Source organism: Salvelinus namaycush, chromosome 16 (genome assembly GCF_016432855.1).
Source record: "Salvelinus namaycush isolate Seneca chromosome 16, SaNama_1.0, whole genome shotgun sequence".
NCBI classification, from domain to species: Eukaryota; Metazoa; Chordata; class Actinopteri; order Salmoniformes; family Salmonidae; genus Salvelinus; species Salvelinus namaycush.
Window position 1 is genome coordinate 35,798,282 of NC_052322.1, and position 26,523 is coordinate 35,824,804.

Genomic DNA, 26,523 nt, shown 5'->3' on the forward strand with positions numbered 1-26,523 from the left:
GATCAACGAAGCTGATTGAGCTCTTCTGGTAGATTCCCATGCTAAACCGACCCATGACAGTTATTCAAAGAGAATAAAAAACACATATCAAGTAAGTTACTTTCTTCATTTATTACACATTTTATAGCCATTTTAGTAGGATTAAATTGATTAGGCCTACTACATATTATCCCATGTCCCTCCCCTGATATGTTACCCCCCCCCCCCCCCCCCCCCCCCAGGGAAGGTCAAATCAGAACTACTGGTACTAACCCATAACTATACAGTAGGCATAATGTGTATAACAGCGTGTGTGTTGATTTCGAACAGGGGAGCCATGGCCGCGGATTTAGATATGGTGAACTTGTTGGTCCTTGCTGGTGCAACGTTGGCCATTCCTATTCTGTCTTTTGTGGCCTCTTTTATCCTCTGGCCCTCAGCCCTCATCAAAATATATTACTGGTAAGGTATAGTGCTGTATTTCACTCCTCTTGTGTGGTGTCAAATTCTTATAGACAGTTTTATGGATTAGAAAGGAAGGTTGCTAAAGGGAGAGATTATTTTTTGTACCCTTTTCACCTCCTTTAGACATCTGCATAAAAGAGATCCCACCCACCACTGAATAAACTGCACTATAATAGTAGAAAAGCTTGATTCTAGCCTTCAGCACCCCTATAACCACATCCTGCGCTACACCACAGTCAGATTCACGTCTCTTTTTCCTGCTCAGGTGCAACATGCAGCATGAGTCATAACAAAGCTCTAAAGACATTCTTGCTCTTGCTAAAAGGGAAATCCAAAATAGAAACAGTAAAAGAGCAGAACACTCATCTCTCTCTACATGTTGCAGAGAGAGACTCAGAGAGAAAGAGAAACAGTATTTGTCAATTCCTCAATAGGTACTGGAGGAGGACCCTGGGTCTACAGGTGCGCTATGCAGACTGTGGGGGGTACCGCTTCTGTTACTCTTACAGAGGGAAGCCAGGGTTCAGACCATCCATCCTCATGCTACATGGTTTCTCTGCTCACAAAGACACATGGCTCACTATGGTCAAGGTAACATAATCCATAAATCACCTAGTATTATGTGTGCTGGTAAAGTAGTTGTGGACAAATGTAGGTTTATCTTTACTACTGTAATAGTAGGTATTAGCGTGTATAGTTGATTCCCATAAAAAGGTAAATATCAAGTTTTGTGACATGTATCTATGGCATGCAGTATCTACCCAAACACCTGCACATACTGTGCGTGGATATGCCTGGCCATGAGGGAACCACTCGTACCAACTCAGAGGACTACTCCATCCAAGGCCAGGTCAAGAGGATTCATCAGGTGGGTCTTGGTCCTGTCACCACATCGGAACAACATACGCTCATCCGATACACAGCATGAAAGATAATCAAAGATTGCATTGGTGACCACGAATGGGGACAAGAAGAGTTGTCTTAAGTTATGTCACAATAAGTAACCACGTGTCGTAGCATCAGAGTTTCTATTTTGTACTCCTTATGCAGTTTGTGGAGAACGTTCGACTGAACAGGAAGCCCTTCCATCTGGTCGGGACCTCCATGGGGGGCAATGTGGCAGGGGTGTACGCAGCCAGCTTCCCCTCCGAAATCTGTAGCATCACCCTTATCTGTCCAGCAGGTCAGTCACACATTATCACAATATTGCGAAATCACTGTGTGTGTGTGTGTGTGTGTGAGAGAGAGAGAGATTCAGGGAAAAATCAGTCTGATCAGAAAAAAGTATCAATATGTCTTCACTCCCTAGGTATACGATACCCCTGTGAGACAAAATTTGACAATCATCTGCAGGACCTTGAGCACAGCCATTACACTCTGAGCATCCCACTGATTCCGTCCACGCCAGAGGAGATGGAGGATATGCTCAGGCTTTGCTCCCATGTCCGCTTTAAGATCCCTCGACAGGTGGAGTAATCAGACTGATCCATAGGTCTAGGCCTACTTTATTTAAAAACAAAAAAAATGTAACCCATCCCCCACCATTTGCCTTGATGACAGTGTTGTGCACTCTTGGCATTCCCGAGTGGCACAGCAGTCTAAGGGGGGTTAGGGGAGGGTTTGGCCGGGGTAGGCTGTCATTGTAAAATAAGCATTTGTTCTTAACTGACTTGCCTAGTCAAATAAAGGCACATTTGTACTTATTTATCTCAACCAGCTTCATGAGACAGTCACCTGGAATGCATTTCAATTAACAGGTGTACCTTGTTACAAGTTAATTTGTGGAATTTCTTTCCTTCCCAATAACCTCTTGAAGCTAGAGGGCAGTATTTTTATGTTTGGAAAAATAACGTTCCCAATGTAAGCTGCCTATTTCTCAGGCCCAGATGCTAGAATATGCATATAATTGACAGATTAGGATAGAAAACACTCTAAAGTTTCCAAAACTGTCAAAATATTGTCTGTGAGTATAACAGAACTGATTTTGCAGGCAAAAACCTGAGGAAATCCAACCCGGAAGTGCCTCTTATTTTGAAAAATCCCTGTTCCATTGCCTGCCTTTCCTCCATTAAAGGGATATCAACCAGATTCCTTTTCCTATGTCTTCCACAGGGTGTGAACAGTCTTTAGACATAGGTTCAAGCTTTTATTCTGAAAAATGAGCGAGATTTATCAAATCGCGTCAGTGGATAGCCAGATGTCCTTCGATTAGTTAATGCGTGCGAAAGTGGTAGCTCGACATTTTCTTTATCTCTTGTATTGAACAGTTTACCGTCCGGTTTAAATATTATCGATTATTTATGTTAAAAACAACCTGAGGATTGATTAGAAAAAACGTTTGACATGTTTCTACGAACTTTACGGATACTATTTGGAATTTTCGTCTGCCCTTCATGACCTGCCTGAGCCTGTGGATTACTGAACATAACGCGCCAACAAAATGGAGGTTTTTGGATATAAAAATAATCTTTATCGAACAAAAGGAACATTTATTGTGTAACTGGTAGTCTCGGGAGTGCAAACATCCGAAGATCATCAAAGGTAAGCGATTCATTTTATTGCTTTTCTGACTTTCGTGACCAATCTACATTGCTGCTAGGTGTTTGTAATGTTTTGTCTAGTGATCGATAAACTCACACAAACGCTTGGATTGCTTTCGCTGTAAAGCATATTTTCAAAATCTGACACGACAGGTGGATTAACAACAAGCTAAGCTGTGTTTTGGTATATTGCACTTGTGATTTCATGAAATTAAATATTTGTAGTAATTTTTTTTGAATTTGGCGCTCTACAATTCAACGGATGTTTACGAAAAGAGGTGTGTTCGAGCCAATCAGTTGTGTTGTGACAAGGTAGGGGTGGTATACAGAAGATAGCCCTATTTGGTAAAAGACCAAGTCCATATTATGGCAAGAACAGCTCAAATAAGCAAAGTGAAACGACAGTAAATCACTACTTTAACTTTTTATGGCTGCAGGGGCAGTATTGAGTAGCTCTGATTAAAGGTGCCCATTTCAAACGGCCTCGTACTCAATTCTTGCTCGTACAATATGCATATTATTGTTATTATTGGATAGAAAACACTCTCTAGTTTCTATAGCCGTTTGAATTATGTCTCTGAGTGGAACAGAACTCGATTGCGCAATCAGGGCCTGTATAAAAGGCCAAAGACCGGATGTACCGTTCTTTTGCTCCCTGCGCCTGACGCACGATGGACGTCGGACCTGCTCTCTTTCCAAGCTTTGGTTTAGCCACTTCTAAATCGCCGGTCATGTTTTTACTCGTTATAGGTGTTAAAAACATCATAAGGTAGTTAATTTAAACCGTTTTATAGCAATTTATATCCGTTTAGTGCGATTTTGAGGCATTGCTTTGTGATGCACTTTGAAGCGCCGGGCACGTTTCCAGTACCGGTCGAACGTTAGTTGCCATTTCGACGGACAAGAGGACATCTTTCAACCAAAAGAAGATTAGACCCGAGAAAGGATACATTGCCCAAGATTCTGATGGAAGATCACCTCATAGTAAGAAATATTTAAGATGATAAATCGTTGTTCTGTCGAAAAATTTTAAACGCATATTCCGCCATTTTTTTTGGTATAGCTTCGCTTGGCGAACCCTGTATTGCACAGTAAGGATAATTTTAGAAATGTAATTCAGCGATTGCATTAAGAACTAATTTGTCTTTCGATAGCTGTCCAACTTATATTTTTTTAGTCAAGTTTATGAATAGTTATTCATGAGACAAGATCACTGTTAAAGATGGCGCCCGACATTTTCAGGCTAGTTTTGCTAGTATTGTCATTGTATAACCACGTTTTTTTGTGGCTAAATATGCACATTTTCGAACAAACTCTATATGTATGTTGTAATATGATGTTACAGGAGTGTCATCGGAAGAATTCTGAGAAGGTTAGTGAAAAAATTAATATATTTTGGCGATGATTACGTTATCGCTCTCTTTGGCTTGAATCAATGCTCGGGTAACGTTTGCACATGTGGTATGCTAATATAACGATTTATTGTGTTTTCGCTGTAAAACACTTAGAACATCTGAAATATTGTCTGAATTCACAAGATCTGTGTCTTTCCATTGCTGTGAGCTGTGTATTTTTAAGAAATGTTTTATGATTAGTAATTAGGTAATACACGTTGCTCTCTGTATTTATTCTAGTCGAGTTGTGATGGTGGGTGCAATTGTAAACTATGATTTCTACCTGAAATATGCACATTTTTCTAACAAAACCTATCCTATACAATAAATATGTTATCAGACTGTCATCTGATGAGGTTTTTTCTTGGTTAGTGGCTATCAATATCTTTATTTGGCCGAATTGGTGATAGCACCTGATGGAGTAAGAAACTGATGGAGTTAGAAAAGTGGTGTCTTTTGCTAACGTGGTTAGCTAATAGATTTACATATTTTGTCTTCCCTGTAAAACATTTTAAAAATCGGACATGTTGGCTTGATTCACAAGATGTGTACCTTTCATATGCTGTATTGGACTTGTTAATGTGTGAAAGTTAAATATTTAAAAAAAATATTTTTTTGAATTTCGCGCCCTGCACTTTGAGCTGGATGTTGTCATAGGTGTACCGACCTCGGGCTTGCAGCCATAAGAAGTTTAAGACATGTTGGTCAGTCAATCCGGAAAATACGCATACAAAGCCATCCCTCGCCCTGCTTTCGGCAAATCTGACCACTACTCCATATTGTTGCTCCCAGCCTATAGACAGAAACTAAAACAGGAAACGCCCATGCTCAGGTCTGTTCAACGCTGGTCTGACCAATCTGATTCCACGCTTCAAGATTGCTTCGATCACGTGGACTGGGATATGTTCCGGATAGCGTTGAACAACAACATCGATGTATACGCTGATTGAGCGAGTTTATTAGCAAGTGCATCGGTGATGTTGTACCAACAGCGACTATTAAAACATTCCCCAACCAGAAACCGTGGATTGATGGCAGCATTCGCGCAAAACTGAAAGCGCGAACCACTGCTTTTAATCAGGGCAAGGCGACCGGAAACATGACCCGAATACAAACAGTGTAGCTATTCCCTCCGCAAGGCAATCAAACAAGCTAAGTGTCAGTATAGAGACATAGAGTCGCAATTCAAAGGCTCAGACATGAGAGGAATGTGACAGGGTCTACAGTGAATCACGGACTACAAAAAGAAAACCAGCCCCGTTGCGGACCCCAATGTCTTGCTCCCAGACAAACTAAACAACTTCTTCGCTCGCTTTGAGGACAATACAGTGCCACCGACACGGACCGCTACCAAAACCTGCGGACTCTCCTTCACCGCAGCCAAAGGGAGCAAAACATTTAAACGTGTTAACCGTCACAAAGCTGCCGGCCCAGACGGCATCCCTAGCCGCGTCCTCAGAGCAATACTCAGACCAGCTGGCTGGTGTGTTTACGGACATGTTCAATCAATTCCTATCCCAGTCTGCTGTTCCCACATGCTTCAAGAGGGCCACCATTGTTCCTGTTCCTAAGAAAGTGAAGGTAACTGAGCTAAATGACTATCGCCCCGTAGCACTCACTTCCGTCCTCATGAAGTGCTTTGAGAGACTAGTCAAGGATCATATCACCTCCAACCTACCTGACACCCTAGACCCACTCCAATTTGCTTACCGCCCCAATAGGTCCACAGACGACGCAATCACAATCGCAATCACACTGCACACTGCCCTAACCCATCTGGACAAGAGGAATACCTATGTAAGAATGATGTTCATTGATTACAGCTCAGCATTTAACACCATAGTGCCCTCCAAACTCGTCATTACGCTCGAGACCCTTGGTCTCGACCTCGCCCTGTGCAACTGCGTCCTGGACTTTCTGACGGGCCGCCCCCAGGTGGTGAGGGTAGAAAACAACATCTCCACCCCACTGATCCTCAACACTGGGGCCCCACAACACTGGGGCCCCACAAGCCCTCTCCTGTGCTCCTTGTTCACCCATGACTGTATGGCCATGCACGCCTCCAACTCAATCATCAAGTTTGCAGATGACACTACAGTGGTAGGCTTGATTACCAACAACGACGAGACGGCCTACAGGGAGGGGGAGAGGGCCCTCGGAGTGTGGTATCAGGAAAACAACCTCACACTCAACATCAACAAAACAAAGGAGATGATCGTGGACTTCAGGAAACAGCAGAGGGAGCACCCCCCATCCACATTGACGGGACAGTAGTGGAGAAGGTGGAAAGTTTTAAGTTCCTCGGCATAAACATCACGGACAAACTGAAATGGTCCACCCACACAGACAGCGTGGTGAAGAAGGCACAACAGCGCCTCTTCAACCTCAGGAGGCTGAAGAAATTTGGTTTGTCACCAAAAACACTCACAAACTTTTACAGATGCACAATCGAGAGCATCCTGTCAGGTTGTATCACAGCCTGGTACGGCAACTGCTCCGCTCACAACCGCAAGGCTCTCCAGAGGGTAGTGAGGTCTGCACAACGCATCACCAGGGGCAAACTACTTGCCCTCCAAGACACCTATACCACCCGATGTCACAGGAAGGCCAAAAAGATCATCAAGGACAACAACCACCCGAGCCACTGCCTGTTCACCCCGCTATCATCCAGAAGGCGAGGTCAGTACAGGTGCATCAAAGCTGGGACCGAGAGACTGAAAAACAGCTTCTATCTCAAGGCCATCAGACTGTTAACCCTCCCGTCATCCTCGTATTATTTCTACACCCCGTGTCCCCGGGTCACCCTGTCCCGTCTTGGCCCGATGGGCACAAGTGTGACAGTATGCGTGTGAACAGCCTTTGCAGATGTATTTCTTACATCTGCAGCACACCGTGTGTGTCTTAGAGTCCTTCTTTGGTGGGCAGAGCTGACACCTCTTCCTCTTACTTGCCCCGGCTGGGACAGTGGGCGGGTCAGTGGCTCGGCCAGTGGCTGGGGCAGTGGCGGGCTCCTCAGGTTGTTGACGAGCCGTAGCACTCTGGACGGCTTTGACAAGTGCTGACGCCGCTTCCGTGTGGGGGAGATGCTGCCTTCTTTGGATCAATGGCTTCACAAGTGCCTTTCCCAGCTGCTCCAGGAACACCCTCCTCTTGTTCCGCTTCCGAGGAATCCAGTTAGACTTGATCTCTCGCCATATGACAAAGGCATTGTAGGAGGACACGTCAAGGATGTTGTGGAAGATGACCAGGGGCCAGCGGGCAGTCATCCGTCTGCAGCTGTAGGTTCCAACCACCTTGTCTAGGTTGTCCACGCCACCTTTGTTGCAGTTGTAGTCTAGGATGATGGCCGGCTTCCTGTCGCGGAGATCGCTAATGTTGGCCTCTGTGTGCAGCGTACTCAGAAGTAGCACGTTCTTCTTTTTCTTTGCCAGGTAGGACACTAGAGTGGCGGTGGGCGTGAAGGCAAACCTTGAGGACAAGACCTGTCTGCCCTTTGACGCGAGCAGCGCCGGCGGGAGCTCGGCCTTGTTCTTTCGCACCGTGCCGACCATGGTGAGGTTCCTCTTGAGGAGCTGCTGTCCGAGTTCATAGGAGGTGAAGAAATTGTCACACGTGACATTGTGACCACTCAGTCCCTTTGTCAGATCGAGAACAACGCGCATCCCCTGGTTCTTCTCGGGGCCTCCGCTGGCCGCCTTGCATCTTCCAAGCGTAGCTGGATTTCACGTCGCAGGCCACCCATGACTTGATGCCATATTTCGCTGGCTTGCTGGGAATGTACTGTCGGAAAGGACAGCAGCCTTTGGCGGGGAGAACAGATTAGCGTCATTACCGGCTACTTGGGGACAATAAGTGCTATGTTATACATATAATACCTCTCTATACATACATATATACACACACACACGTATACACAATACCTCAGAACGGGACCAGTTGCTCGTCCACTGTCACGTCAGGCCCTGGGTTGTAGAGAGCTGGCAGCCGCTCCTCCCACTGGTCCCAGACCTCTCTTATGGCTGCAAGTTTGTCTGTCGCAAGTCTCGCGGGTCTCGACTGGCGGTCGTCGAATCGTAGCAGCCTGGAGTACTTGTGAAAGACCTTGAGCGGCATGGTGGCACGGAATATGGTCCTGCCGCTCTTCGCGTCCCATAGGCTGGCCGCGGCCTCACCTTGGGGCCTGTAGGATTAGCAGCTCTATGTAGGCACGCAGGTCAGTGGCGTCCATGGCTCACCAGCCGTCGCCATATTTTCGCGCCCCCTGCAGATTTGTCATGTCCAAAATGATCCTTTCTATTGCCGGTGTGGCGAACAGGTGGAAGGTGGACGCGATGTCATGGGCACGCAACACGGCATAGGCTGTGGGGCCCGGAGTCATGGCCGGGCCAGGGTGGCAGATCACACGGGCCTGGTCGCGATAGGCCACGGGGGACCATTTGATTTTGCCGTTTTTTTAACAGCAACGTCTCCCTTTCGGCTTGAGCGGAGGCGATCTCTTCCTCTTGGTCTTTCCCTGGGTCTTCCTCTTGGTCTTCCTCTTGGTCTTCCTCTTGTTAGATTGTACTGCATGGTCGGAACTAGAAGCACAAGCATTTCGCTACACTCGCATTAACATCTGCTAATCATGTGTATGTGACCAATAAAATTTGATTTGATTTGATACCTCATGAAGCTGGTTGAGAGAATGCCAAGAGTGTGCAAAGCTGTCATCAAGGCAAAGGGTGGCTATTTGAAGAATCTCAAATATAAAATAGATTTTTATTTGTTTAACACTTTTTTGGTTACTACATGATTCCATATGTGTTATTTCATAGTTTTGATGTCTTTGGTATTATTCTAGAATGTAGAAAATAGTAAAAAAAAAAAAATTAAAATTAAAAAAACCTTTGAATGAGTAAGTGTTCTAAAACTTTTGACCGGTAGTGTACTTATTTCCCCACTTACCATAATGATACCCAAGTTTCAATTATACTTACCACAACTAATGTTTGTAAACTTAGCATTAAAAAGCACCATGATTATTAAGTGTCCATATAGTTTACCATAATATTTGCACTGTTAAGCATACTGTAGCTGCAACTGTGTAAATCTCCAATTGTCCTAATATTCCACCCACTAAAACCTCCCCCCATATCTAGCTTGGTCTGTTGTTACTAAGATCATCAGACCATCTCCTTGACTCATGATGCACCTTTGCGTCCTAAGGCAAACCCTTGGCCACCAATTGGTGTAGGCCAGAGGGAATTATGGGCAGTCGTATGATAACATAATTCAATACTGTCACCCATCACTCACACTTTCAAAGCGCAATAGGTCTATTGCATATCTATTAGGGTGCTTTTTAAGAGAACTAACCAAATAACATGGAAAACAGTCCGAAAAAATGTATATTAATAATAATAGATAATATTAATAGAAATATTAACAGCACAATTTTATAGATTAATGCTCATATTTCAAAATTGCTAGCAAAGGCTATAACCTAGGCCTTCTAGTGCTGAGCGATTAACTGACATTTCGTAATTATTCTTTTTTGATTATTAAACAACTAATTGACAGATGTCGGTTCAAGTATTTTAATTTAATTTGGTTTGTTGTTTGGTGATCCCAACACGCTGTTTCTCTGGAGAGAAATCAATTAATTCAAGAGCAGAATAAAGTCAATAACTAGGGCTGAACGGATGGAGGGAGTTGTAGTTTTCATTAAGCAAATATTCAAGCTAGTTCAGAAACATGTTAATTAACTACAATGACCATAATCCATTGCGCCTGTTCTTTCCGGCTCAGACAGACGGATACACTTTAATGCCTGCTACATTAGATACACACAGATTACATGAGAGAGGAATGTACACAACACAAAGAGGAGAGGGATAGAGACAGTTCGTGAAAGTATGCTTTATCTACTTTGAAGAACTAGTAAAATTATTTTGTCAGACAGCTTTGCAGCATATTTAGGCAGGCTAGCCTAGCTAAATAGGATAACTAAAGACAGTATAGAATGGGGAGCACAGAGATGACGTCAGATGGTCTGTCTGGCTGGCTGCTACTGCCTGAGGAGATGAAATTATGACTTTAAGGAATGAAAAATAATAAAGTCATCAAATAAAAACTAAGTAATATACACAACCAAAATATTTTATTATTTCATAGTAATTTTCTATTGATGTTTACCCAATGTGGAGCTGACAGAGACAATGGAATATTTTCAATGTTTTGACAATTGAATGTTCACTATTTTGGGCTTTGGAATTTGCATTAAAAGCTCTGAAATCATAAATAAAAAGAATCGAACCAAAACCGAACAGAACTCAAAAAACACTCATCGTTAAGCATTAAGGCCTACCTAATGTTCCTCTTTCATATGCCTACAGATAGAAAATGATATCAGACTGTTGTTATTTTCTGCTTTCATATGTTAGATTCTTCAAGGACTGGTGGATGTTCGCCTTCCACACAATGATTTTTATCAAGAAGGTCTGTCTCTGTTCTGTTCCTTTGTCTCATAGCCAAATGTTTTGAGGTATTTTTCTCTGTATGAATATTTGTCATGTCTATGCCAAAGAATGCATTAAATATTATAAGATGTAGGTCATAGTCACAGATGTTGGGTTGCTCGTTTTGACAAGGTTCGCTAAATCTAGAATCTCTCCACAGTTTTCATGGAGTTATTGGGTGAGAACTCCAGATACGCCCTACAGGAAAATTTGCAGCTGATCACTGCCCCTTTGCAAGTCATTTGGGGTAAACAGGACCAGGTAAATATACCAAAAGACAGAAGGCATATGCATCCAAATTAAACAATTTTAGGAGAGGGATTTTGCATCTATGATGTTGACAGTTACCTGCCTTCCCATGGTCCTCTGTAGCTCAGTTGGAAGAGCATGGCTCTTGCAATGCCAGGATAGTGGGTTCAATTTCCAGGACCACCCATATGTCAAAATTGTATGCAACCTTTGGATAAAAGCATCTGCTAAATATAATATATTATCATATGATCCTCCATGTTTTCATAATAGTATCAAAAAGAAAGAATGCTATATATAAGAGTAACCTTATAGCTGCTCTCTTCTCCAGGTGGTGGATGTCTCTGGAGCTGTGGTAGTGGCGGAGGCCTTGCCCGGTTGCAGGGTGGACCTGTTAGAGAACTGTGGCCACTCTGTGGTGATGGAGAGGCCTCGCCGGACGGCCAAACTCATCATGGAGTTTATTATCTCCCTGGGTACCACCAGCGGAACCATTAAGAAGCGCTCCTGAGAAATATATTCTTTATGTAAGTTTTATTATTTAGTCAAGCATTTTACTTTGAAATGTAAAAAAAAAAAAAGTTTTACGATCAACTAATTACTGTAAACTCTTATATTTTCAGATTCAGGTATTTTTTTCACCCATGTAATATCTTGGTCAAATATGTTGTTTTCCTCTTCCTGCAATATTGGATGATATTTGACTAAATTAGTAAACCCTGCCTGTGTCTAATTTCATTGATTTTCATCAAACTATGCTGATGGAATGTTTGTAGCTAGCCTATGTGCATAAAATAAAGAATACTTCCATGTCTTTTCTATCATCACTCAAAATATGTGTTTTAATCTAGTCACTGTAGATGTATTTATGTATGTGTTTGTTGTTAATTTGACCAAATCAAAATTTGTTTTAATATAGTCACTATAGATGTATTTGTGTGTGTGTTTGATGTTTATTTGATCAAACGCACGCATTCATGTTGAAAAAAGTGAGAGCTCTGTAATTTTCGTGAACCCCGCATAAGAATTTGGTTGTCCATTTGTTTAGCTGGCTAGTTTTGCTGCAGCCTGGTTTTTACTATTTACCAAAGCCACAAAGTGGCTATATCGAAAAAAATATCATAAACCAAAATGTGCTTTTTGGTGTTAATTTAAGGTCAGGGTTAGGCATAAGGTTAGCAGTGTGATTAAGATCAGGGTTACGGTAAGGGTTAGGTTTTAAATCAGATTTTAAGAAGATAAATTGTAGGAATAGGCGGGGTTTATGATTTTGTCGCTGTGGTAACTAGTGACGACCCTGTACCCTGGGCATCGGGAACAGCGATAGGACACCATTCATCACCTTGCAGCCAACATTGATGAGAGCAAAATATAAGTCTAGATAGCTTTTAAACGAACATGTAGAATCGATGAAATAATAAGGGTAACCTTTCACATACAGGTATGTTTTTTTAATGCTATCGACCACTTTAGATAGCTAAATATAACAGCTGTAATTTGTGCTAACTAGCAAGCTAACAGAAGCTAATTGGTTGGTTGTTTAACCCCAAAATACAATAGCGAGCATATCAAAATAAGCCTTTGCAATGCAATTTCAAACGAGTGTTTAATACAATGCCATCGATCGTTAGTTAACTCTCCAAATCGTAGCTCTTGATGTCTACGTTGCCAATATAGCCTACTAGCAGCTAGCCAGTTGATGATGTGGGGTTGCGCATCTGCATCCGTGCTCGCGCTGGACGTGTTTTTCTGCATCAATGGCGTCACACTGTATGTAGTACGTGCGTTAATGGTGCAATGTATTTGACTGTGTTCTCATTTATTTCTGTACTAACAGGTCACATCAACAGTACTGTAGCTAGTTATTTAACTTTGCAAAACACATTTTAGTTTTTCATGCTCAAAATCTGTCATTCTTTGCTTCATTTTGGGAAATCACTAAATTGGCCTCAGTCTGTCCACACATGGATCTGCCTGAAAATCACAACATTATAAATTCCCTGCTAATTCGAAGGTTCAAAGGCATCTGTGATGGGTATCTAACAATAACTGCTCAGGCTTTGTCGAACCTCAAGCTGATCAATATGTAAGTCGATTCTCTTGTTGAGTGAAGCATGATCTTTGATTCTATGAATAAACTCGTCACAGACGTTTGGTCTTAAGCAAATCGTGAATTGGCAGGTGCAGTTCGGAGCTTGTTTTGCAGTCTTTGACCAAGCCAACTCACCTGACTTTGCTGAACACACCCGTGTCAATATGATGACATATCTTGCTTTGTGACTTGTATTCCCAGGTGATATTGAAGACAAGACATACTGCACTAAGTTTCTGATCATATCAGCAGCCTTTCTGGGTTTGATCTTGAAGTGGGCTTTTCTGTTTACAAATGGAGAATGGAGACTGGGGCCATAGGGTATGTAACACATGACAACCTGAAGTCAAGGCTACCTTAAAATTCAGTGCAGATTAAGAGTAATGTTGATGGCTACTGAGATGAGTATGTTGACCAGTACCACAGTGGTTAGAATTAAATATGTTTGATGCATTGCCAGATGTTTTTGTTCAACATATCTTGCTGTTGTTTCTTGATTCATTCATATAGCTATATTCATGTTCTTGTCTAATTCCAGAATGCTAATGTATAATTTGTCAATTTCTCACTCTGTAGATGACTAACCCAGTGACCTTGAATGTGGGGGGCCACCTGTACACCACCTCCCTATCAACCCTGCAGCGGTACCCAGACTCCATGCTGGGCGCCATGTTCCGTGGGGATTTTCCCACAACGCGGGACGCCCAGGGAAACTACTTCATCGACCGCGATGGGACGCTCTTCCGGTACGTGCTGAACTTCCTACGTACGTCCGAGCTCACGCTCCCTGTGGACTTCACTGAAACTGACCTCCTGAGGAAGGAGGCAGATTTCTACTTGATCGAACCGTTGATCCATTGCCTCAATGAACCCAAGCCGCTCTACCCTCTGGACATCTTTGAGCAGGTGGTGGAGCTGTCCAGCACACGGAAACTATCCAAGTATTCAAACCCAGTGGCCGTCATTATCACACAGCTCACCATAACAACCAAGGTGCAAGCCCTGCTGGAGGGAATCTGCAAAAATTTCACCAAGTGGAACAAACACATGATGGACACAAGAGACTTCCAGGTGTCCTTCACTTTTGGACCGTGTGACTACCACCAGGAAGTGACCCTCAGGGTTCACCTAATGGACTACATCATGAAGCAGGGCTTCACCATCCGGAACACTCGAGTGCATCACATGAGCGAGCGAGCCAATGAGAATACAGTGGAGCACCACTGGACATTCTGCAGACCGGCTCGCAAAGTAGAAGACTGACTGTGCCACAGCTGTAGTCTATGGAGTCACTTCCATACAGTTTTCATCATCGTCGTTCTAAAATGGCAACTTATTGACATTATTATGGTATTGTTGAAAGAAAAAAAGAAGCTGGTTGGTCTGGTTGTAATGAGATTTCATTGCCATGATGATATGAAATCACTGTGTATAAGACAATATCCTATAATAGGTTCATCCTTCACAATGGAAGAGAGAAGGTGCAAATAACAAGTGATAGATTCATGCCCTAATACTATAAACACACTTTGATTGTGAAAATAAAATAATGCATAATAATCAAGTTCTTCTGTAAATATATGGATACATCTGTCTTATCTGAATGTTAACAATGTTGTCTGTTTAGGCATAAATTGCATATGGTTACGATATCTGCATGGTGCAATTGAGAGTCCAGGCATTATTGCATGTTCAATATGAAGTATTATATTTCAACATTCTAGAGCTCATGTCATCAGTGATGTAGTTGGTCTTAGAGCTGGGGGATATGGACAACAAAACATAGCGCCATTGCCTGAATTGATGCAATAATGATAAATAGCAAGATAAGTTTAAGTTTATAACCATGTGCACCACCATTTAAAAAAAATATCCTTTAAACTACTACTACTAGTTTAATGGTTGAACCATCAATTGTCCCATTAACAATCACCCATATTAGCAAACTTATTTCATTTCAATCTTCACATTTCTCTGGTATAGGCTACTTATTTGATCAAATTTGATTTCTTGTAATGAACGATCTCAGTAAAATACTTGCGATAAGTGATCGGTATGGTCGGTGTCGATCATTTTCGGTTTATCGTCCCAGCTCTAGTTGGTCTATCCTACAAATAAATCAATTTGTCATAATCTGTTTCATAGATGGGAATATTCTTGGTTTAGCCTACCTTCAATAGTACCCAGGGTAAGCAATTTTTTTTATCTAGTCAGAAACACCTGATTCAATTAATCAATGGCTTGGTGATTAGTTGGTGAGTTGAATCAGATCGGTAATGCTGTGTTCATAACAGGTGGGGAACTTTTTAAAGAAACTACTTGTAAACTGGGAGCAACGAGTTGTGTGCGTTCACACCAAATCACATTTTATTGATCACATACACATATTTAGCAGATGTTATTGCGAGTGTAGCAAAATGCTTGTGTTCCTAGCTCCAACAGTGCAGTAGTATCTAACAATTTACAACAATACACAAATCCAAAAGTAAAATAATGGAACTAAGAAATATATAAATATTTGGACGAGCAATGCCGTAGTGGCATTGACTAAAATACAGAAGAATAGAATACAGTATATACATATGAGATGAGTAAATCAGTATGTAAACATAATTCAAGTGACGAGTGTTCCATTATTAAAGTGGCCAGTAATTCAGTAATCCATGTCTATGGATATAGGGCAGCAACCTCTAAGGTGCAGGGTTGAGTTAACCAGTGGTAGCTGGCTAGTGATGGCTATTTAACAGTTTGATGGCCTTTAGATAGAAGCTGTTTTTCAGTCTTTCGGTCCCAGGTTTGATGCACCTGTACTGACCTCGCCTTCTGGATGATAGCGGGGGGAACAGGCCGTGGCTTGGGTGGTTGATGTCCTTGATGATCTTTTTGGGCTTCCTGTGACATCGGGTACTGTGGGTGCCCTGGAGGGCAGGCAGTGTACCCCCGGTAATGCGTTGGGCAGACCGCACCACCCTCTGGAGAGCCCTGTGGTTGCGGGCGGTGCAGTTCCCGTACCAGGCGTTGATACAGCCCGACAGGATGCTCTCAATTGTGCATCTGTAAAAGTTTGTGAGGGTCTTAGGAGCCAAGCCAAATTTCTATAGCCTCCTGCGGTTGAAGAGGCGCTGTTGGGCCTTCTTCACCACTGTCTTTATGGGTGGACCATTTCAGATTGTCAGTGATGTGTATGCCAAGGAACTTGAAGCTTTCTACCTTCTCCACTGCGGTACCGTTGATGTGGATAGATACATGCTCCCTCTGCTGTTTCCTGAAGTCCACGATCAGCTCCTTCATTTTGTTGACGTTGAGGGAGAGGTTATTGTCCTGGCAGCACTCTGCCAGGGCCCTCACCTCTTCCCTGTAGGCTGTCTCGTCATTGTTGGTAATCAGGCCTACTACTGTTGTGTCGTCTGCAAACTTGGTGATTGAGTTGGAGGTGTGTGTTGCCACGCAGTCATGGGTGAACAGAGTACAGGAGGGGGCTGAGCACGCACCCTTGTGGGGCCCCTGTGTTGAGGATCAGCGAAGTGGAGGTGTTGTTTCCTATCTTCACCACCTGGGGGCGACCCGTCAGGAAGTCCAGGACCCAGTTGCAGAGTCATTTAGTTCAGTTACCTTTGCTTTCTTGGGTACAGGAACAATGGTGGACAGCAGACTAGGATAGGGAGAGATTGAATACAGTTGAAGTCGGAAGTTTACATAGCCAAATATATTTAAACTCAGTTTTTCACAATTCCTGACATTTCATCCTCGTAAAAATTCCCTGTCTTAGGTCAGTTAGGATCACCACTTTATTTTAAGAATGTGAAATGTCAGAATAATAGTAGAGAGAATGATTTATTTCAGCTTTTATTTCTTTCATCACATTCCCACTGGGTCAGAAGTTTACATACACTCAATTAGTATTTGGTAGCATCAGTGATTGTCTGTAAACCTTGCCACATAAATCTTGTGTCTGTACTGACGTTTTCCCGGTTTGATTGCCTTACGGAGGGAGTAACTACACTATTCGACCATATTCCCAGTCATCTTGCCACGGTTAAATGCACTAGTTCACGCTTTCAGTTTTGCGCGAATGCAGCCATCTATTATTCTTGGTCACGTGAACAAAAGGACTTGAGTTTCTGTATGTTATCACAATCACACTATGAGTAGTTAATCATGAAATACTGCCTTCCCAGAGAGTTCTTTATTCCTGCCTGCGCAATGTACTGAGAACCCATCTGGCTGTATGGACTGGGACAGTATATCCCGAGAGAGCCATGATTCTGTGAAACAGTGTATGTTACGGTCCCTGATGTCTCTCTGGAAGGAGAGATGCTTTGAACTCGTTTTGAACTTGTTGAGAACGCCAATTGGCGAATGGCAAACAAGCTGCGTCAACCATAACCTAAAAGTACAGCTATCATGCTCACAAACAGTGTAGTGGAGGGAAATAAACACCATTTACATAATATATTTTTATTTTGCACAAGGGTTTACCCACCTTTTGCGAAAAAATGCATTGAAGTATTAGGTAGTGCTACTTTATTCACCACGAACGGCGATCAGAATTTAACTCTTTTTTTTACCACAATGTAACAGTTTTGCTTCCGTCCCTCTTCTTTCCCCAACCTGGGCTCGAACCAGGGACCCTCTGAACAACTGCGTCCCACAAAGCATTTACCTACTGTATTGCTCCACAAAAGCTGCCCAATTGAAACACTACTAGCTATTTCACACCAGTTACACTTGCAAACAAATTATTGTTTTTCCCCTCCTTTATTTAAAAAAGGCAAGTCAGTTAAGAACAATTTCTTAGTTTCAATGACGGCCTAGGAACAGTTAACTGCCTTGTTTAGAGGCAGAACAGCAGATTTTTACCTTGTCAGCTCGGGGATTCGATCTAACCTTTCGGTTACTAGTCCAACACTCTAACCACTAGGCTGCCTGCTACCCCACATGTGGGAGAATTCCGAGCTCAGAGATGATAGACAAGTTTCCCACTAGTAATTACCAGTTGGAGGGGCGTTCAAGTGGATTTTCCCCAGTCATATGCTGGTATTTTCGAATTTACGAGATGTTATGAATGCAGCATTAATGTTGTGCAACAGGGAAACACTTGAATCTTGTCAGCTCCATTTACTGTATCTGGAACACTGATTACACCGAATGGTTTATGCCTTGTTTAAAACCCGGGGTTCAATTAGTACTTTATGCAAATAGTGGAACTGCATACAGCTGACTATAAACAAACTCAACTTCCAAAAACAAACCTTATATGGAAAGATGAGTGAATAGGATTCTGCATGTAGGTTGCAGGGTCAGGCTGACCTCGTGAACAACAAGGGGTATGTCTCCAAATTGGGTTAATTTTCAATTTCCAAATCTGCTCTATTCACATTCTAATCTTTATTTTTTATGTCAGTCTATTCCATCCCCATTTAACACCTGTCTATAACCCCTCCCACTGCAGTGTTCGGTCTTCTTCAACGTTTCACCTTGCTCACCTTCCAACTTCTCTACAGACGTTTTTTTATTTATTTACAAAATCTCCATATTTTTTAATTAAGTCTCGTAAAACCGACCTCGGCATTAACCACTTTTCTGGACAGTTTTTATGCGACTAGTCATACAATGTATATAAAAAAAAAAAAAATCATTCGATCTATGATAGGAAAAGAGTTTAGTACAATTATACATGCGGACTGATAATTTGTTCGTTCTACATGGTAGGATCTTTCTGTCAGTAAAACGTATTATGCGAGAAATGGCGGTGGAAACGTCTTTATGCTAAAATATTGATATAATAACCACCATATCTAAGTAAACTTCGAGTCAAGCGATAATATGGTGTGTGTGTGTGTGGTCCCCCCATTACGACTCGGGAAAGCATGCAGTTTTAGGCTATAGTTTAAATAAATTACGAAATTCACAGGGTGGTGAAAGAGCACGGTGATGAGCTTTGCTCCTTTCCAATAAATTAAAAACCTAGCTTTCCATCGAATTGGCGACATATTTTCATGCGGATATTCTAAAATCCACAAAAAACAATATGCCCACCAGAGAGGTCTCCATCTAACTGACTTGTTGCAGGCTGTGCGTGATGACGTAGCGCACATACAAATACATTTAGCAGTTAATCCCATGTACCTAATAAAGAATACAAGTTAAATGGGTTTCCATCGCATTTTCAACTCTACTGATGGTTTCTCAGGTAAAAAATAAAGCGTTTTATAGCCAGTGTGCCCACCCTGGTATTGGTACTGTTATTTTCTCGCTGCTGTTTAGAGTGCATGTACAGGCTACATGAGATTACATTTGTGTCAAAGCCAAGCATTGATGATCATGTCACCAAAATAAGACCCTCGATATGTATTGGAAAGCAGCATCAAGCTCATCACCTTGAATTTTCACCACCCTGTGAAGTTCATAATGGATTTAATCTGTAGCCTAATAAACTGCATGATTTCCTGAGTTGTAAAGGGAGCACCACACGTCATCGCGTGACTCCAAGTTTACTTCCATATGATAGTTATTGAGCTATCAATATTGTCACCGACATTTCTTGAATAATTCATTTTACCCACACAAAATTATCCCACCTTGTCTAGTGTGTTTTGCCGACATTTGTAAAGTCTACCTAAACATTTTCTGTTTCATCATGCCCGTCTTTACATTTTTTAAATCCGATTTCTACTTTTCTGGCTTAAAAAGGTTGTATGGAACTCTCCCAATAAATAACGAGGCAGACATGCGATAACGTTGCGATTCGAAACCAAAGTTTGCAGGCATAACGTTAAGTGGTTTTGGTGAGGTAGTTGACTCAAACTAGCCACTTGTGAAACGTAGTCATTAAAAATAACCTCCGTGATCTCCATTTTGCTAGCTACTATTTTGCATTTTATTCAAGCGTATAAGGTAGTGACATAGTTCCTATGCCAAACTGATGTTATATTACATACAGACGGTGCCGCTTTCAAGACAACTCGGAACTCTGAAACTCTGAAATGTCCGACTTGGAAACTCGTAGACAAATGAGCTCCGAGTTTTCCGATTTTCCGAGTTGTTTTGAAAGCAACATTAAATCAATTGAAAATTGTGGGAGCAACCCGGATGTCTAGAGAGACTATCTTTTTATTGGGGTACATCAACATTAGATTTCAGAAACCTTAATTTTGTATCAATTTCTAACAACCTCCCAGGCAGCAAGTACTTGGTTGCCTGTGGTAGGATCAAGGTTCTCCTCATTCCTTGGTTTCATTTAAGATATTATCTTCCAGGGAAGCATATGTAGACATTTATGTAAATACATACAATTTAAAAAAAAAACTATTTAAGCACTATGCAGTAATTACACCTCATATTCAGTCTGTAGCAGCCATTTTGATTATTCTTGGCAGCCATTTTGTGCCATTCTGCTCACATCTGTCATCACAGTGGAGAGACGAGAAATGGGGGAGGGGAGGTTTAAAAAAGCCTGGCTTCACAATAAGTAAACTTTTCAGTGTTGTAACAGTCATTCCTATAACCTTTAGACAAATGATAAGGTGATAACATTGACTACATTAAACCAGAATTTCTTAATCGAAGTCCACTTGTCAGTTTTTTAAATTTTATTTTACACTGAATGGTTGCATTATAAAATTGTGAAATTGAGCTGCTTATTAATGCAGAGGTCCTCTTTCTATTGCTATCGCCTAGCTTAATTTTTCTGTAAATGGCCGACAAAACGAATACAATGCTTTATTATTGCCCCTTCAAAGACTGCATCCTTTAATGCCACGTTCAGGTGCTCGTTGGGAAACCACGACTTGCTAACTGGTTGTAGTTATACACGTGTCGTGTTTAACCAGTTAGCAAGTTGGAAATGTCAAAGTTCATACTAGCATCTGAACGCGGCATCATTCATGTGCTTTTTGGTCGGAAACAATTCTTCAACCCTTAAAATAAGCTAGCTAACATTCCATTTTGTTGTATGTCAAAATTAACATACATAAAAAAATATGTTTAATCGTTATCCCATTCATGAATTTAGAAACATAAATACATATTAATCTAATGGCTAAATTAACACTGAAAATGCAATAATTTAAATTGTCCTTTCAACCCCTCCATTATCTCACAAAGATTGCTAGCTAGCTCACTGCTTACCTTTTTTTCACAAAAGGCATGGAAGTTCGCCCCCCTTAAATTTGCCCAACCCCTTTCCTGTTCTTGACCACGCCTAAATCACGCCTTCTTTCCCTTTTTTTCTGGGCACGGATCAGACACTGATAAGGTCTAATGGGCGTACTTAGCTTGAAGTGCCGTCCCTATTGCATTCTAAACTCCGCCCCTCTTCTCTTTCAGGTCTTCAAAACGGAAACACCCCCAACGGTTGCCATTTTACTTTGGCCAACGCTTGACTGGAATTGTAGCTGTCAAAGCAATATTCCAAAGAGTGCACTTCCCGTTAATTGCTGTATGAAGAAAGTGTGGCTCTGCTCGCATTTGATTGAAGTTATCGGCGCTGCTGAGTGGTGCAAGGGAGCAGCGGTTCGCACAACAAAAAGGTAGCTACACACATTCAGTACCTATGATGTGAGGGGAAATGATAGCAAGCCATGGTGGCATGGTGTTTAAATGGCTGACTTTACAACTAGATAACGTTAGTTACTCGCCGGTTTGTCAGTACAGTATTGTGTTATCTCCTGTTCCTCGACTCAGGAATGTCTGTCTGGCCTCAAGAAACGTAGCCAGCTAGCTAACGTTACATCGGCTCTTGTTTCGAATGTTCTGGCCAGCTGAACAATGCTGCTAGCCGGCTAACGTTATCTACTTGGCTTGTTTGAATGTTGATGACTTTTCTCACTTTTAGAGTGTCTACTACCTACTCAAATAATCGAACGAGCGCAGGGACGTATACTTAGCGACTTAGCTATCTGACTGAATTCAAGTCGTGTTTACTCTCTATCACAGTAATGTTTTTACACTGTTCGATTTTTCTTCTGTCCGACCTTTTTCGATTATTCGGAATGACATCAAGCACGTCATGCCATTACATTTCCATAGAGGAAAAGGCAGAAAGGGGATTTTTAAAATGTCTCAGTGCGATCAACCAGCACTACTTTTATATTGAGTGAAATGGTGCCTTATATTATAAACAGTCAAAATGGTAAAGTTTAATTATGATATGTCAGTGGAGGCTCCTCAGAGGAGTAAGGGTAGGACCATCTTAATCAGAATTTCATAAGTAGTAAAAAAAGTAATACTTTAAAGATAAAACTGTACAAAATATTTTCAAGTCACCAAATTGATTAAAACACTGTTTTGCAATAAATGTCAGTAGCCTCAACAGCACTCTGTAGGGTTTCACCATGGTGTAGCTGGAGGACAGCTAGTGTTCCGTCCTCTTCTGTGTACATTGAGTACAATACAACACCTTGGAGGCTCATGGTTCTCACCCCCTTCCATAGACTTAGACAGTAATTATGACAAGCTCCGTAGGACGTCTTCCAACCTATCAAAGCTGAAAGGATCCGAGAATTAATCTAGTACTGAAATCATAAGTTACAGCTAGCTAGCACTGCAGTGCATAACATGTGGTGTAGTTGGCTCAAAGAGAGAAAGACAATAGTTTTGAACATGTTAATTTCTTCAAAAATGAGTGCTGGTTATATATACCGTGGGGAGAACAAGTATTTGATACACTGCTGATTTTGCATGTATTCCTACTTACAAAGCATGTAGAGATCTGTAATTTTTTATCATGGGTACACTTCAACTGTGAGAGACGGAATCTAAAACAAAAATCCAGAAAGTCACATTGTATGATTTAAGTAATTAATTAGCATTTTATTGCATGACATAAGTATTTGATCACCTACCAACCAGTCGCATCCATCAGTCTAAATATTCCTGTTACATTGCACAACCTTCAATGTTATGTCATAATTACGTAAAATTCTGGCAAATTAGTTCGCAAAGAGCCAGGCGGCCCAAACTGTTGCATATACCCTGACTCTGCGTGCAATGAACGCAAGAGAAGTGACACAATTTCACCTGGTTAATATTGCCTGCTAACCTGGATTTCTTTTAGCTAAATATGCAGGTTTAAAAATATATACTTCTGTGTATTGATTTTAAGAAAGGCATTGATGTTTATGGTTAGGTACACGTTGGAGCAACGACAGTCCTTTTTCGCGAATGCGCACTGCATCGATTATATACAACGCAGGACACGCTAGATAAACTAGTAATATCATCAACCATGTGTAGTTATAACTAGTGATTATGATTTAGTTTTTTTATAAGGTAAGTTTAATGCTAGCTAGCAACTTACCTTGGCTTCCTACTGCATTCGAGTAACAGGCGGGCTCCTCGTGAGGCAGGTGGTTAGAGCGTTGGACTAGTTAACCGTAAGGTTCAAGATTGAATCCCTGAGCTGACAAGGTAATAATCTGTCGTTCTGCCCCTGAACAAGGCAGTTAACCCACCGTTCCTAGGCCGTCATTGAAAATAAGAATCTATTCTTAACTGACTTGCCTAGTTAAATAAAGGTGTTAACTTCTTGCCGCATGGATCCCTTTAGCGGGATCATTTTTTTAAACAACCGCTGAATTGCAGAGCGCCAAATTCAAAAATAATACAAAAAATATTTATAATCATGAAATCACAAGTGAAATATACCAAAACACAGCATAGCTTGTTAATCCACCTATCGTGTCAGATTTTGAAAATATGCTTTACAGCGAAAGCAATCCAAGCGTTTGTGAGTTTATCAAATCACTAGACAGAAACAGCTAGCCCCAAATTAGCTTGGTCAGAAAAGCAATAAAATGAATCGCTTACTTTTGATAATCTTCGGATGTTTGCACTCACGAGACTCCCAGTTAAACAATAAATGTTCTTTTTGTTCGATAAAGATTAGTTTTATAACCAAAAACCGCCATTTGGTTTGCGCGTTATGTTCAGAAAACCACAGTCCCGTTCCGGTCCTGAAAGGCAGACAAATTCCAAAAAGTATCCGTAATGTTCATATAAACATGTCAAATGTTTTTTATAATCAATCTTCAGGTTGTTTTTAACATACATAATCGATAATATTTCAACCGGATGGTAACCTATTCAATACTACAGAGAAAGAAAATGTCGAGCTTCATCTCTCGCGCAGGAACTAATCAAAGGACACCTGGCGCGTTTTGATAAATCTCGCTCCTTTTTCAAAAAAGCTTGAAACTATGTCTAAAGACTGGTCACAGCCTGAGGAAGCCATTGGAAAATGAATCTGGTTGATACCCCTTTAAATGGAGGGGCAGGCAACGGAACAGGGATTTTTCCAAATAAAAGGCACTTCCGGGTTGGATTTCCTCAGGTTTTCGCAAAATCGGCATCCAAAATGACCGATTTCTGATTGTTATGAAAACTATTAATCGGCCATTACGATTAATCGGTCAACTTCTAATATATATTTATTTCTTCACAATGCGGCTAGCTAGTTTAGCCTACTCAAACTTCCATCTCAGAGAGGGATGTTAGCTAGCTGGCTATGGCTATCCAACACTGGAACTCTATTTGTTTAATTAATTTATTGCCACCGGGGCCTGCCGGTGTAACTGCTAAACTGTTTGCTGTTCACTGTACTGCATGATTGTAGCGGGTTTATTAACACATTAGTTCTAGAAGCTAGCTATGTTGACTATGATGTTAGCTAATATGGTGACAACTATGTAGGATGTGAAGGTTTGACTTGGAAAGGTTTTTCACCTGGTCAGACAGCTGTTATATTGTGCTCTAAGGTCCACAAGCAAAGGGAAAAGGTGAGAGGAAGAGGGCGCCTAGATGCGAGAAGGAATTATACATGAGCAAAGGATTATGCTGTTTGTATGTGGCTGCCATGAAAGTGAACTGTGTTTGCAGAGATCAAGGTTCATTCGTTTCAGCGACTCTGTTGAAAAATGTATCTTAAACAGAAGCAAACGTATCGGAACAGGGATAAACATACTTTAATTTGTCCAATAGAATCTCTGGTTTAAAACTGTTTGACTAATGATTACACCCTAAATAAGCTCGATGCAGGCAAGTGTGCAAGGCGGTATTGAATGTGTCAGTCAGCCACCTTGATTTCTAAATTCTCTCAACTGTGCACCTACTTTGTAAATTTTCATTTGTAGGCTAGGTTGTAGCAACCTCATTTATAGGGAACATTTTTGTTTCATGTAATAGACCAAACCTATCGACGTTACAAAGGTTAGGTGAATGTAATATGAATGACAGTCATCCAATATGCTGTAATAGAAATCACGCCATACTCAAAAACAAAAAAGTCCTCCCTCATCCTAAACGGCACTGACCGCCAATGTACACTATAAGTGTTTTCACAACACTAAAATACTAATTTCACTGACCAATAAGAAAGACCAGCACACTGAACTCATGAATATTGTTTGCTACAGACGGGTGGGGTGTTTACCATAACAACCGGTGGGCACCTTGAGGAAAAATACAGACTGGGTTAGCTTCCTAGGGGTGTGCCGATTACTCGGACAAATTGAGTATCGTAATGGATATGGAGAAATGTCCGAATACAATTATGATACAAGTGTTTATTGTTGATAGAGAGAGAGAAAAAATAGTTTTTTTGTTGTAATTAGCCAGAACTAACACTACATCAGGAAGTACCAGTGACTCTCTCAATACGGAAGTGGTCAGATGACGCAGTTGCTAAGTTACATGACTGTTTTGCTTGCACCGACTGGAATATGTTCCGGGATTCAGCCGATGGCATTTAGGAGTATACCACATCAGTCAACGGCTTCATCAATATGTGCATTGATGACGTGGATCCCACAGTGACCGTACGTACATACACCAACCAGAAGCAATGGATTACAGTCAACATCCGCACTGAGCTAAAGGGTAGAGCGTTCAAGGAGCGGGACTCTAACCCGAACACTTCTAAGAAATCCTGTTTTGCCCTCAGACAAACCATCAAACAGGAAAAGCGTAAATACAGGACTACGCTCGTCAGATGTGGCAGGGCTTACAAAGTAAACTCAGCAAAAAAAGAAACGTCCTCTCACTGTCAACTGCGTTTTTATTTTCAGCAAACTTGTGTAAATATTTGTATGAACCTAACAACTGAGACATAAACTGAACAAGTTCCACAGACATGTGACTAACAAATGGAATGTCTCCCTGAACAAAAATAAAAATAAGTCAGTATGTGGTGTGGCCACCAGCTGCATTACGTACTGCAGTGCATCTCCTCATGGACTGCACCAGATTTGCCAGTTCTTGCTGTGAGATGTTACCCCACTCTTCCACCAAGGCACCTGCAAGTTCCCAGA

At 41.6% G+C, this 26,523-nt stretch overlaps 3 protein-coding genes across 3 annotated transcripts in view; all 3 read left to right on the plus strand.

Moving 5' to 3' along the window:
- Window positions 1-316: 316 nt before the first annotated feature.
- Window positions 317-11,635, plus strand: abhd6b (abhydrolase domain containing 6, acylglycerol lipase b). The gene is made up of 8 exons (XM_039011552.1): window positions 317-441; window positions 879-1,035; window positions 1,199-1,312; window positions 1,495-1,627; window positions 1,754-1,911; window positions 10,801-10,855; window positions 11,036-11,136; window positions 11,456-11,635. Exons 1-8 carry the CDS (start codon window positions 317-319, stop codon window positions 11,633-11,635), a joined length of 1,023 nt encoding a protein of 340 aa, XP_038867480.1.
- A 788-nt stretch (window positions 11,636-12,423) lies between these two features.
- On the plus strand, window positions 12,424-15,353 carry kctd6b (potassium channel tetramerization domain containing 6b). The gene is made up of 3 exons (XM_039011158.1): window positions 12,424-12,565; window positions 13,418-13,537; window positions 13,793-15,353. The coding sequence occupies exons 2-3, from the start codon at window positions 13,511-13,513 to the stop codon at window positions 14,477-14,479; spliced, it is 714 nt and encodes a 237-aa protein (XP_038867086.1). The 5' UTR covers window positions 12,424-12,565; window positions 13,418-13,510; the 3' UTR covers window positions 14,480-15,353.
- Window positions 15,354-21,577: 6,224 nt separating this feature from the next.
- Window positions 21,578-26,523, plus strand: part of LOC120061375 (coiled-coil domain-containing protein 71-like) — a 42,613-nt gene continuing 37,667 nt past the window's right edge. Inside the window, exon 1 of the mRNA XM_039011147.1 lies at window positions 21,578-21,747. The gene's annotated coding sequence lies outside the window, so the exon portion shown is untranslated. The remainder of the gene's footprint in view (window positions 21,748-26,523) is intronic.

Coding starts and splice junctions, on each gene's coding strand:
- kctd6b (XM_039011158.1), top strand. CDS start 13,511: ATGGAGAATGGAGACTGGGGCCATAGG. Junction 13,538..13,792: donor ATGGAGACTGGGGCCATAGG/GTATGTAACACA, acceptor CTCACTCTGTAG/ATGACTAACCCAGTGACCTT.
- abhd6b (XM_039011552.1), top strand. CDS start 317: ATGGCCGCGGATTTAGATATGGTGAACTTGTTGGTCCTTGCTGGTGCA. Junction 442..878: donor CTCATCAAAATATATTACTG/GTAAGGTATAGT, acceptor ATTCCTCAATAG/GTACTGGAGGAGGACCCTGG. Junction 1,628..1,753: donor CACCCTTATCTGTCCAGCAG/GTCAGTCACACA, acceptor TTCACTCCCTAG/GTATACGATACCCCTGTGAG.